The sequence below is a fragment of the Colossoma macropomum genome, unplaced genomic scaffold, assembly GCF_904425465.1.
Source record: "Colossoma macropomum unplaced genomic scaffold, Colossoma_macropomum, whole genome shotgun sequence".
NCBI lineage: Eukaryota > Metazoa > Chordata > Actinopteri > Characiformes > Serrasalmidae > Colossoma > Colossoma macropomum.
The window spans coordinates 25,377,179-25,391,061 of NW_023494805.1; the positions used below are offsets into that span (position 1 = coordinate 25,377,179).

The following is a 13,883-nucleotide window of genomic DNA, read 5'->3' on the forward strand; positions in this document are numbered from 1 at the left end:
TAATTTAATAACATATATGATGATATGATATTGTGATAAATCACAGTATGCTTTTTTGAGTATATCATGGGTATCATCAGTACTTCTTGAAGACTGAAAACTGCATGTATCATAAAAAAGAACTAGATCTAGGCTGTATTTAAATATAGAGGGTTATAAGAGGTACAGACCAAATATAAAGAGTTAGGAGACACTAACAAACAGGGTACAGTAACTGCATAAACAGCATAGTAACAGGTAACTAATTGAATCAGCCTATGATGTAATTATCTTGTTTTAGTTTTATATTTTTACAAGTTATTTAATTTTAACTGTTCCATTTTAAATTGGAAAAAAAATGATGTGCCTGTTTTTGTCCAGGCAAATTTTTTGCCCTTTAAATGCAGAAATCTTCATAAAAATATGAGTATTGAGATGTGAAGTTATTAGAGATGGCCCCATGTCTCTTTTTCGGTACTGATACGGTTATTGAAACCTTGATGCTGATACTGATCCAATATTTTTCCTTTAAAACTACTAAACTTTAAAATAAGCTATTTTTAATTTTTGCAAAAATGACACATATCTTAGATTTTTCTGAAATTTTATTTTTCCCCACTTAGTGTTTGTGTGGTTTTATGTACTAAAAACAGTTGATTCATTTTTACAACCGCTTTTTAACCTTTTTAGCTCTTAGAATTTAACTATTTTCAATGTGAATTTCATTCAGTGTGAATAGGTGGCGCTAAACTGCTGTAGGCTGAATAGGAGGGTGTATGTAAATGCACTGTTTTTTGTGACATTACAAAAACAATTACTTGACAACAGGTTGCATTTGCAACTGGGTTTCCAGATATGGACCATATGGATTGTGGAGTAAGCAGTATGTTTTGAAACTGTATCTATGGATACATATTACATCAAACTGTTTTACTGCCAGAGCAAGATTTGGTTTTCCAAGATATGGACGCTTTAAAATAAGCATCTAAAAGTGGGCAGTCATGCTCTCTCTACTATCCCACTGGAAGAAATACACAGCTAACATCACATCACACAATGTGAGTGTGTGCTGTTTCAAGCTAGATTTGTTACAGGATTGAATCAGATTAATTCTTTTTTTTTCTCCCCGTTCAGTATCCTGTCCAGAATTTTCTACTGACACTGATACCCATCAATACTGATATATTCCATCTCTACTTATTAAAGATGGGCAGTATTTACTAACAGTAACTAATATTCACTCTGACTAAAAGACAAATAACATTCATTATACAACCATGTTGTATAAGTTCATTATATACAGCCAGAGGAATCCCTGTTTTCTAGTTTAGCGAATAATCCTAGTTAGCTAGGGTTCGTTGTTGGAGGCCAGAATAGAGCTGTTCAGAGCTTGTCAGCACCTTGTAGAATGCATAAGCCAGGGAAGGTGTTTCATCATTGCTCTTTGCTGCAGAGACTCAGAATGCTAACCTGCCGCAACTCTGACTAATATTATAACCTTCCAGAACTTTCTGCTTCTGAAACATTGATTAGCCCTTGCAGCTATAGCGTGTGTCTTCTTGTTAACAATCGGTGCCATCTGCCAGCATCTAGTTCTGTCTTGCCAACTTTCCCCCTCTAGCTCAAGGCTGAATGAAACGAACACTGATCAGTTGAAATGTATCTGGCATGCTTTAAATTTTGCCCCTCCCCTGTACGCTTCCTGTTCAATGTAATCAATTACACAGCCTCTCCACTCGAGTTTCCACAAATGCATCTGCATCTTATTGTTATTCAGTTCACACACGCTCTTATTCTCATCCCTTCCTGCACTCGTTTTTCCACTCCATCTCTCTCTTTCATTCAAATTCATGAATTTAGAGTGAATGGTTAGTATCTGGGGTAGGGCTGCATTCAGAAGGATGTTTTGGTATCAGTCAGAAGATGTATGGAAACACTGTTGGTTCATTGTAGGCATGTTTTTGGTGGAGGTCGACTGTTTTGGGTTTTGTTCGTTTGTTTTTTTACTACTGTATGTCTTGTCTTGGTGCTTCAGTAAAACAGAGGCACCTGAGGGAGTCATGTCTGTTCAAGTACTGTCAGCAACAAGCTTCTCCACTCAAGACATAAGCTGTCCTCTCAGCGCCAAGACTTTATCCAACCTGACATAATAAAGTAAATCATAAAAGTATGAACACTCATTTTATTACACTCAGTACAGCTTCCTTCTGATTGGCTACCTGAGTCATACACTCTCATTGACTAGCTGTGTCCTGTTCTCTGACTGGCTAATTGAATCTGGCAATCTAATTAGCTAGCTGAATCCTGCAGTCTGATTGGTTAACAGAGAGTCCTGCACTCTCTTTGGCTACATAATTCCTGCATGCTGCAATCTGTTTGGCTAGCTGACTCCATTGCTGTAATTGGCTAAATTATTCCTACACTTTGATGAATACTGCACTCTTATTGATTAGCTGGATGCTAATTAACTATTTGAGTCCTGCGTTCTGATTCGCTGGATAATTCCTGCACTTTGTTGAATCCTACCCTCTCATTTACTAAACTGCAACTAAATGCTGCAGTCTAATTGGCTAGCTAAGTTCCTTGCTGTGATTCCTGCACTTTGAGTCCTGCGCTAGAATGATGCTATTGGATTGGCTAGCTGAATCCAGCACTCTGATGGGATAGATTATTTCTGTACTTAGATGAATCCTACAGTCTGATTTAATGCTACTCTCTGATTGGCTGGTTGAGTCCTGCAGTCTGGGCTACTTTCCAGTGGACAACGGAGAATCATTTTTATGCCTCGCTATGTGTTGGTGTCTATTTTCCATCAACATATTGTTCTCATTGAAAACAGTGGCATGAGGTGCGTTTTTGATGGATACCAAAATGAGCATCGCTTAATATGATCAGTGTGATATCCCATTTACTGGCACTGTGTCTTTGCACTCTCTCTCCCTCTCTCCCCATCACTATCAATCTCTTCCTGTCTTGAGCAAACAGACATACACAGTTGCTGTCTCAGTCCTTCTTCTTTAGTTATACTTACAAACACACAAGCACACACACACTCCTTGAGTTCAGAGCTCTTGCTGTCCTGCCGATGGCCAAACAGATGCACCCTGTCAGCCTGCAGGAGATTCACAGCACAATAACGGAAGAAGGAGTAAACACTCAGAGAGAGAGAGAGAGAGACTGATAGATGGAAGTAAGAGGATTTCAGTGTGTGCAGATGCATGTGTGTGGATGTATGCGCAGAAGTATGTGTTCTGTATATGAGTGTGAATGTGATGAGTGTGTATGTGTGATTCCTCTGCCTCGCTGTGTGTCTGATCCCGTTTTAATCCTGTCTCAGGCTCATCTTATTACATTTTCCTTGACAGCTTCCATAACTGGTGCTGACGGTAGTTTGGCCTGAGCTAGCCTAAGCGTGGAGCTCAGGCACTTAACAAAACCCCTATCCAATTAAGACACTATAGATTTTCAGGCCAAGATTTAAAACCCTAGTCAAACTGAATGCTGGACATTCAGGGCCTTATTTGTCAGCTCCTTTCAACAGCACCTGGTGCTCCTTTAGTCCATTCCAGGCTCAGAGAAAACAGCCAAACAGATTAGAGCTAAATTAATGCTTCAGGCAGTGAGTAGAGGATTGATGGTGGGACTACAACTCCCATTAGGCCATGCAGTATATGGTTTTGTGTCCATGCCAAAGCGCTAACTGTGGTAGGACGGAGCATTTAAAAAGAAGCATATTAACTGGGTTTAGCCGGTTCTCTGTGGAGTGATTTGATTATTATATTGCAAATTAATGCAGTGTTTAACACTTTTGAGAGATACAGTTCAGCTCTTAATGGAATGAATTGGAGATGTCATTATTTGTCAAGTACCATGAGGAAATAGGGTGCAAGAATGCTACCGTTCAAAAGTTTGGAATCAAAGTTTTGAATAATATAAAACCAATTTGGTTTCAGTTAAATGGAGAAGATTAATTCAGTATGCTAGTCCTGTGCAAGCTCATAGCTTTCAAATAATTATTGTTCAGCTAGGTAGCTTATAAAAAAGTTAAATGTGTCCAGAATAATAAACAGAGCTGTAGGTGCTTCTAAAATGACTGAGAAAGCTGTGTAGCATTAAGAATGAAGGTCTAATACAATTAACATCCAGAAGACCTTGTATTTGAAAAGTGGTGATCGAATATTGAGGTAGACAACTTGACAACAGTGACTGTTAATAGATCATTTCAGTGTAGAATTTACAATATATCATTACTGAAAATCATTGAAATATGGATTTGCTCAAAGACCTTAAAATATTGAAAAAACACCTAAAAATACAACCTTAAAAAGGAGTTCTTTAGGGGTTCTGTAGTAAAGACAACATTGGTATACAGTGCCCAACACAAATATCTACACTCCTGGTAAACATGAGTAAAATGGGCTGTGAGAAACATATTACTTACCCTTTTGATCTTTAATTCAAAATATTAGCAAAAATCTCACCAAACAGACCAAAACAAAACACTTTGTGCACAAACACCAGAGGTGAGTTTGGGGTAGAGACAAATATAGGCATACAGAACAGTACTTCATCCCCAATGTGAAGTACGGTGGTGGATCTGTGATTGTGAGGCTGTTTTTCATCCAAAGGCCCTGGAGAACTTGTTGGGATACATGATATCATGGAGTCCATCAAGTACCAGCAGATATTAAATCAAAATCTGACTGCTTTAACCAAAGCACACCTCAAAATCAACATGAAAATGGTTAATTGACAACAGATGTAAGGTTTTGCCATGGCCACCCCAGTCTCCAGACCTAAAATCCATAGAAAACCTGTGAGCTGAACTAAAGAGTCCACACATTTGGACCTCAGAATCTGAAGGATCTAGAGAGATTGCGTGTGGAGCAGTGATCTCGGATCACTTGACGTGTTCTCCAGTCTCATGAAGCATTATAGAAGACTCAGAGCTGATATCTTTGCAAATGGAGGCTGCACAAATTACTAAATGAAAGGGCACCAATAATTGTGGCGCACACAGATTTGAGAAAAATATTTATTTCCTAAGTAGATTTTTCTTTCTTTTAGTCATTGTACTGCAAATGAAGGTTAGGTTTTTGTTAATACTTTGAATGGAAAAATAAAAAAATAAAGTTCATAAATGCTTCTTTGCATGGTAAAATGATTCACTGGCTTTAACAAACACTTTAATACAATTATATTTCATATTGTTACAAAAACAGCAAATAATTGTTATATGAAACCTCAAAAGCAGTGTCTCCAGAGCCACAATGCATATAAAAACTTGATAACTCTCATTTTTATTTTTTAACACCGTTTGAAACCAGCTTCTCTTTGTGTGAACATTTCATAATAAAAAAAAAAATTGTCCCTCCTGATTCTCCCATTTCAGAGATGCAAGGTTTAGGTAACGGATGCAGAGGAGAGCTGAAATGTCACCTTCAGATTCCTCCTTCGCACACACTCAGCTGCAGTCTTCACCAAGATAGACTTGCGGACACACACACAGATCCCCCTAATAGCTGATAGTAATCCTGTACATGTGTCTCCATCATATACATGCTGGAGGTATTGGCTCCTCTCAGTATTCACCTCAAGTCACCTTTGCCTTGTCCGTTACAAAACCTTATCCAAACGCTTTTCTGGCACGTCTCGTTCCTCCTGTCTTCCATGTAAGAAGTGATACAATCACAGAAGTGTCAAAATATTTTATTAACTAATGATACTAATGTCATTTTCTCTCTGCCTATCTCACCAGCCCAACCAATTAGTTGACAGGCACCGTGACGGCATGTCACTTTGCTGCAACACGAAACCTCACCGCCTTGACATTTAACGCTTTACGTCTGTCCATCCACCCCCCCGCACTGTCTCTCGCTTGTCCATTTGTCATCCTCCCACCCCCTCCCTGCCTCCGCTCTGTACCGTCTCCTCTCTTCATTCATTTCATATCTCTCATTTCTTCCTTCCATATTTGTTCTTGCCCTGTACTCTTCTTTAAGCTCATGGGAGCTCTGTCCATCACCATCTAACCCCATCCTCCTCGTTTCTGTTCTCTTTTCTCTATTTGCCAGGTTATCTGCACAGTTCTGTTTCATTTCAGGGACTTGGGCGGTTATTGTCAGTACAGAGCAAATTCTTAAAAAGTGGCAACATCGTAGATAAACTTGAGATAAAAGACTTTGATGTACTCTGTAATCATTGATAACGTTTCAAAACATACCATTCACTCGCTGGTCCATACAGTTCTTATAAAATCAGCCCACTACAAATTCAACATGGTTGTGATGTCACAACCATAAGCACATTTGCATGTGACTGCTCATTTGGCCTACAGCAGGTGACCCATTCATTCACGTTAAAGTGACAAGGAGTGTCGTTAACACAGAGTTATTAGGTGTGAGGAAAAATTTATGTGAAATTGGGATATTAATGATTAAAGGGGAACTCCACCGATTTTGCAAAATTACTTCAACATTCAGTGGTTTAGATGTAAACAAAATCATTCAGAGTGGTTCAGTGTGAAATGCGCCTTTCTAGAGAAATTTACAGTGTCAAAATTGTTCATCATTATAGTACTAGGAACCAGACATCTGAAGCATTTAATATCTTTAAAAAACACATCCCATTAAGTTAATGGTTATAAATGCATGGCTTGATACCTGAGACTTTGTTTTGTGGTAGTTTTGTTATATAATTTTGGCTTAAAGCGGATTTTTAGTATAAACTATTACTCTGAGATCACTTCCGTGTTTCCTCTCAAAACTACATTATCAACTGGGATCAATGCACACGAGCTTCTGTTCTTTTGTTGTTATTAGCCTGTAGCTACAGCCGTTCAACACGGCTAATGCTAGCAACAGCTTTTGTTTACAGTTTACTTTTAAAGTTTCCAAAAGGACGTCTGGTTCCTAGTACTACAACTGTGAAATTTCTCTAAAAAAGGCACATTTCACACCCAACCACTCTGAATGATTTTGTTTACATGTAAACCATTGAATGATTTAATCATTTTGAGAAATCTGTGGAGGTCCCCTTTAACTGATTAACTGTTAACTGACAAAAGCATAAATGTTTGAAAAATGTTTTCGGTTAAAAGTTAATTTAACCTCCGATAAGAAAACTGTATTTGAATAGGTGGATTTTTTTGTGAAACTTGAGGACCGTTTTTGAGTTGCATGAGGACGTAAGAGAACTTGTTCCAGTCGCTCTACTTAGTGATGCACAATTATACTGCTGGCTTCTCTGGAGTCAACTTCAACTCTCGACTTCAGCTGCTGGACTTGATGGAGTCGACTCAACGCCACTTAATTTTAACTGGTAGTGGTAGAGGGTAGAGGTTGATAAAGGGATATAGCAGTGATTAAATCATCAAGTGTAGTTCACGTCTCTCTCACAACTAGGATATTTAGATACATTAGACAGTACTAAGGTGTTTAAAAATAAATGTGATGTTGCTTCTATTGAGTGTCGTCTTTGGCCATATCCTACAAATGTGTTTGTCAGCTAACGGTTAGCCTACGTAGTTAGTCTCATGACAAAAAAGCTTAAAAGCTGTGAGCTAACGACTTTACATAGATTGTTGTTTAAACTATGCATTAAACTTAAAGTTAGTTGATAAACTTAAAGGGCTAATAATATGTGGTAACTGTAAGTAAGAAGACTATTTTGGGTTACTGTTATCTTTGATATGTTAGGTTGTGTTTATATAAAATGCAGTGCTGTTTCTGATATTTTCATGGGTCGTGTTTGTAATTACCAAACTAACAACAATCAGTTATTAATCAAAAAAAAATTCCAAAATTGGCATCCATATATGAGACATATATAGGAGGGTTATATTTGCCTATTCGACCTTTTGCAGTTTCACCCATGCACGTTGAAGGCATAAGGAGTATTTCAGCCTGAACTACTTTTGAATGAGACATAATACAGTTTTATTCTCTTTCTGTCCTGTCTTTCTCTCTCTGCAGGTTACTCCCTCTTCCAAGATCGTGGGTGATTTGGCACAGTTCATGGTTCAGAACTCTCTCTCTCGGGCAGAGGTAGAGGAGAGGGCAGATGAGCTGTCCTTTCCCCTCTCTGTGGTGGAGTTTCTGCAGGGACACATCGGTATACCCCATGGAGGCTTCCCTGAGCCATTCAGGTCTAAGGTAATGCGCACACACACACACACACACACACACACACACACACACACACATGTGCTATGATTCATGACCACGCAAGCACTGAACCAATAATAACATCATATAGTGCCTCAGTTGCTCAATCCACACAGTGTATAATCTTTGCAAGGTTTTGCTTGGAAAAAAAAATGGGGGTACATTGATATGGAATTTCTAATCTGATAGTGAAAACTGATGATTAATATGTTGTTCTGGCCAAAACAGGTAAAAACTGTATGATGCAATTATTTTATTGCAGGGCAGCTTCAGTCTAATTTATACACTCTTGTAGTGCAGCAGTGAGTATTTATGTACTCTTATCAGTATAGCAGCGCTGTTCCTGCTGGAGCAAGAAATTGAGCCTCCAGTATTCTGTGTGCTTAACAATGCCGTTATCCACCACACTATCCATTTGAGTGAGTTGAAAAGAATATACATTTTCAGCACTGGTGACTACACACGTGTTTGTGGGACAAGCTAAATTATTGGTTGCAATTTAAATTTTGAGCCAGAAGTAATAATTAAATGTTCATGTTTCACAGCAAATATTTCAATCACCTGCAGTACTTTGCAAAAGTAAGAGATCACCTTTCATTTGTTTAATTTCCAGTCAACTAAGTGCATGGTTGTTAGAAGTCCCATTTTCTCTGTGTTTTTTAAAGAATTTTGTGAACTCCAGTTTTAGAAACTCCTGTTTTTTTCCTGTTATTTTCCTTTGACTTTCCCCTTTTTCATACAAGTGGATTATCTGATATTTGTTCTTGAAATATCTCCTCAAAAATTAAGTCTTAATGCCCATTTTGACTGAAAATTAAAACAATGAAGAATGACCTAACCTTTTTCACAGTACTGTATTGGGTCATGCAAAACTGCTGGTGATAATAGTCATAGTAGTGATGTGATGCAGACACAGCAGATGCAGTGGAAAAGTGCTGAACTCTCCCTACTATATACAGAGCTGCTGTTCTCCAAATAGATTGAATGTTTTACTGAAGACAGTGTTTCATCTGCCATAATGTTGAATCCATTCACAGTTTACTCTAACAGAAAATATGTATTGTTAAGGTTCAGTAGAAGCGTGACAGATAAAGAAAAAAGCCCAGCAGTGCATCATTGGACCTCTAAGAACTGATTTTGTTCAGGCAGTTAAATTATTTAAAAAAAGGCACTCTGTGACAGTGTGACAGAATTTTAACCGTGACACTTCTTTGTTGTCAAGATGCTATATGGTCTATTAAGTTTTAAAAGAGGAAACAGTGCATTATTTTCATTGTTCCATCTCTTTAGAGTGGCAGAGGCATTGTGTCTGAAGGAGAGATGGAGAAAGAGATCAGAATTTTAATCAGATCTTATCTTCCTGTATACTAGTGAAACCTACAGTACGTGCCAAGCAGCAAATTTGACACATCCTCCCATCAGCAAGGGTACATTACTGTTTACAGGAGAAGACAGCACTGTTTACAGTACATCACAGCCACTGTCCTTCCTCCAAAAAGTGCTGAAAGTCAACCTGAATTCAAAGTGAACTTTTTTTTTACCTTGTTAGTTCATGTCCCTGGTCATATTAAGCGTGATTCATAGCATCGTATCATTTAAAAGACAGAATTTTTGTTTTCCCCTAACCTTTCATCAAAACGTAAGGACTTCATTCCACATCTCGTCTTCACATTTCTTTGATTACATCACCATGCACTAGCGGGCGGGGAAAAAATAACCAATAGTATCATATTTCGCCTTCACACCCACCACCTCTCGACCCCCACCTATTATCAAGCGAAACGCTCAGCCAGCTCAAAGGTCCTCCTGTGTCGTCCTCGGAAATTAGTTACAGAAGAAAAATGCATTATGATTTCTCATTCAAATTAACATGTCCTTCGAAAAATTAGCTAGCCTAGACCTAGTCTTGCAAGCCAGATTTTTGACTATTGTCAGAGACTCTGGTAGATTTTGTTGCTCATTGTGGCCAAGAGCTGCCTTCTAAGACCAGAAAGAGTCATTTGACTGTCATGCAAACTGACCCACCACAGTTTTAAGTTGCAGGACATTGTAAAAATTGCTGTTGGTACGCACAGAAGATATATTGTTTACTAGCTACTAAACAGTTCAAAAAACCTCCTCAGCAACTTTTAATTACAAGATGCTGTGAATTTTAAAATCTAGGATCTGCTATGTATCTTTTTCTGAAAGTTTCATTGTCTAGCTTTTAAACAGGTTTGGTTTACTATCAAACTGGCGCATTAACATAAAGGAAGTGAATACAGCTTGTAGTCAAAAGGGTGGAAACAGCAATAAGCTGAGAGATTTGACAAAACAAGGATTTTAAGTCAAGAAAGGGACAAATGCGCTACTGTTTTATTTTCTATGAGAAATCTCTGTTACGTAAATATATTTGGTCATATCACTGAGATTATGTATTTATTTTCTGTGCTTATCCCAAAGTCACTGAATCACATGACCCCAGTTGCTCATTTTGTGCAGTTGCAGAGTGGTTGGGGAGTCTGGTTGAGTGGTTGAATTCCCCAGTGGAATTTAGCATGTAAGCACCCCCATCATAAGAAACAAGGAAATGCACAGTCCCTCCTCCTCCCTCTTCACTCCTTCACTCCAGTAGTCATGTTTACATTCAGCCTGATAACTCTAGCAGCACTTCTGTGTCTGATCCACTCGTACCAGCACAACACACACTAACACACCACCACCACGTCAGTGTTACTGCAGTGCTGAGAATGATTCACCACCCAAATAGTACCTGCTCTGTGAGGGTCCACCCTCTGTGAGGGTTAGTACCTGCTCTGTGAGGGTCCTGACCACTGAAGCACAAGGTAAAGAGAAACAGATGGACTACAGTCTGTAATTGTAGAACTACAAAGAGCACCTATATAGTCAGTGGAGCTGATAAAATGGACAATGAGTGTAGAAACAAGGAGGTGGTCATAATGTTATGCCTGATCGGTGTATAGTCCAGTTAGTAAAAGAATGCCTATTCAGTAGTGATTTAGCTAAGTATTTTTTGTGTGTGTGAGAGAGAGTGAGGTGTTACAGAGGTGAGATGTCATTCTCTCCTTTTTTTCCATTGTCTGCGCTTCTCATTTGATGTGTGTTTATTCTGTTTCATGAAAGCAGTGTGTTGTTCAATAGGGTGCTGTGCTAGTCAATAAGCCAACACTGCACACACACACGGCTGACACTGCTCGCACACACGCTACAAATCAACTAAGCTATAAAGTCATGAGGGGGAATTTTTAATGTGTTCTGCTGCCTCATAGTGATTATTGACGACAGACACGTGTCTCTTTCTACCAGAGGGCCACTGAGCTTTGAAAGTCTCCCATTCTCTCTCTTTCTCTCTCTGTCTCTCTCTCTCTATCTCTCCCCCCCTCTCTCTCTCTCTCGTGCACGCACACACACACTCATGCTCCAGTTCCCCGAGGAACGTGACACCCTGAAGTCCAAAAATGAAAGATCAAACGCTGTTTGTTAGCAGTTGCGGCATTTCCATACGAGTCCCTGTGGAGAACGCTAAATTGGCCTTCTAAGAGTGACACGCACATTTAGAATACTGCAGAGCAGGAGAGAGAGAGATGGAGAAAGGAGAGGCACAAGATAAATGAAGTGTGCTCCTCATTCAAATGAGCAGTTTGGTTCTTAGGGAAGCAGAAGTAGAGGAGACGGAGGGGTGACCGTGTTGATGGAGAGAAGCCGCAGGGTGGCTACTGAGATGTTAGTGTTTTTAATGTTTTATTAACATTGCAGTCGCTGGCATAGAACAGACTTTTAAGTTACACGAAAATGCACGTCTCCCAACTTTTCTAGCATGTAATTCTGTGGCTTCCCCGTATAAATAACCACAGATAAATAATACTCAGTGGACCACAATACGGCCAGTGATGTTCTGCAACAAGCCATGTAGTTACAATTATTGTGCGCACTTGGTGGTAAAAGGAAATTCCACAGATTTCTAAAAATAATTCTGCATAATTCATATAATTCACATAATTCAAATATAGAGAAACGTACCAACTCAGATTTGTATAATAATGAATAAAATTTTCCCCAATATGTTAAATTCTGCAAATAAACAGTAATTGTGCAGTAAAATGTGCAGAAGTGTGATAGAGGATGTGTGACTTCTTTTCACTCCAAGGGCACCCAAACTTTTGCATATGACTGTATATAGCTAGAGTTGCAAATGTAGCTATTTTATACAGTTGTTGGCGGAAAACAAAACCTTGCATCTCCGAAATGGTAACGATACAGGAAACACAAAAAGCACATTCTTAACTTTCAATGGAAGTTGATGTAACAATTTTATTCCAAGCATTTTGGACTGTTTCTGTTGGTCTGTTTATCATAACATTTTCACACAACATGAAGATAAAAAATTACAAAAATATTCTAAGTGACCAGTAAACCTACACATGTCTTGAGTTTTTAAATGTAATTTTAATGATAAAATAGTGGTAAATATAAAAAAAAAAGTTTCTTAGGGGGCCCTCCCATAAATGGCTTTAAAAAATATGTTTTAGGTATAAAACCTTCTCTCAAACCTATCATAAATCAGTGTGTCGTGTCAGGCAGTGTAACACTTTACATCAGAGCACTCTGAATCACTTTATTTACATCAAGTCAAGAGTCAAGAGGCTTTTATTGTCATTCCATCTATGTACAAGTACACAGTGGACTGAAATTACGGTCCTCCAGGAACAAGGTGCAACGAGGAACAAAAAGTACAAAGTGCAAACGTGCAGACGTAGTGTGCAAACAAAAAATTAAGCTAGAAACAATACAATAAATTAAACAGACATTAGACACAGTAAACAGACAGGACAGTGCAGCTCCAACACAGCACTCATTTCTAAGCATGAGGTAGTGGAATAAGGTGCAGAGATATTTCATGATATATAGTTTTGGTCGGGTTACGTGACAGATAGTAAACAAAAAAATAGCAAAAAAGCACCGCTTTGCTGTTCCCGAAGTGACCGCTGCAGCTACCCGCTGCGCCACCGGAAGCCGGAACCATCTAACTTTACACAAATTTTGGACAGCAAGACATACCTATGCAGCCATTCTGAGGGCATACCAATACATCATGAAAGCATCAAAGGAGGAAAACCTATGCAGCGCTGTTCATCTCTGCTGTGATGAAATGGTTGATTAGAAAAAAATATCATAGCATGGAGAGGTGTTTGTTTGAAAGCATGTTTTTGTGTAAATGTGCATGTCTGAGAATTAAGAAAATACAAATGTAGACATATTTTTTAAAAATTATGGAAAACATGTAACATTAAGTTTTTTAGGCACTTGTTCATCCAGAGTTTATTCTCAAATCAAGAGTATTAGTAGGAAGTTTTTCCCTCCTTTGCTGCAGTGTTTACATTAGATATCGGAACATTGCCGTGAGGATTTGATTACATTCAGCCTTAAGAGCGATAGTGAGGTCAGGTACTGTTGTTGGATGATTAATTCAGGATCTAGATTAGTTCTGGACGCCTCTCCAACTCATCCCAGAGATATTAGAAGGACCTCCATCATTCCAGACATTGCAGTTCCACTGCTCTACAGCCCAAAGCAGGGGGGGCTTTACGCCCCTCTAGCTGATGCCTAGCATTGGGCATTCTGAGTGTATGCTGCTGCTCCAAAGCACTTCAAAGTAACTAAAGTCACTAAATAGCAAATGTGAGCAAACTTGTTGGACTGTACAGCCCTGGCTATGTAGATCATTTTAGTAGCCCGAGG

The 13,883-nt window shown here is 38.8% G+C and overlaps 1 protein-coding gene across 1 annotated transcript in view; it reads left to right on the forward strand.

The window, feature by feature from the left end:
• The window catches only part of pcxb (pyruvate carboxylase b), a 258,861-nt gene that overhangs the window by 228,556 nt on the left and 16,422 nt on the right, over positions 1-13,883 (forward strand). Inside the window, exon 18 of the mRNA XM_036597231.1 lies at positions 7,953-8,132. Coding sequence (XP_036453124.1) covers positions 7,953-8,132 — 180 coding nt within the window. The remainder of the gene's footprint in view (positions 1-7,952; positions 8,133-13,883) is intronic.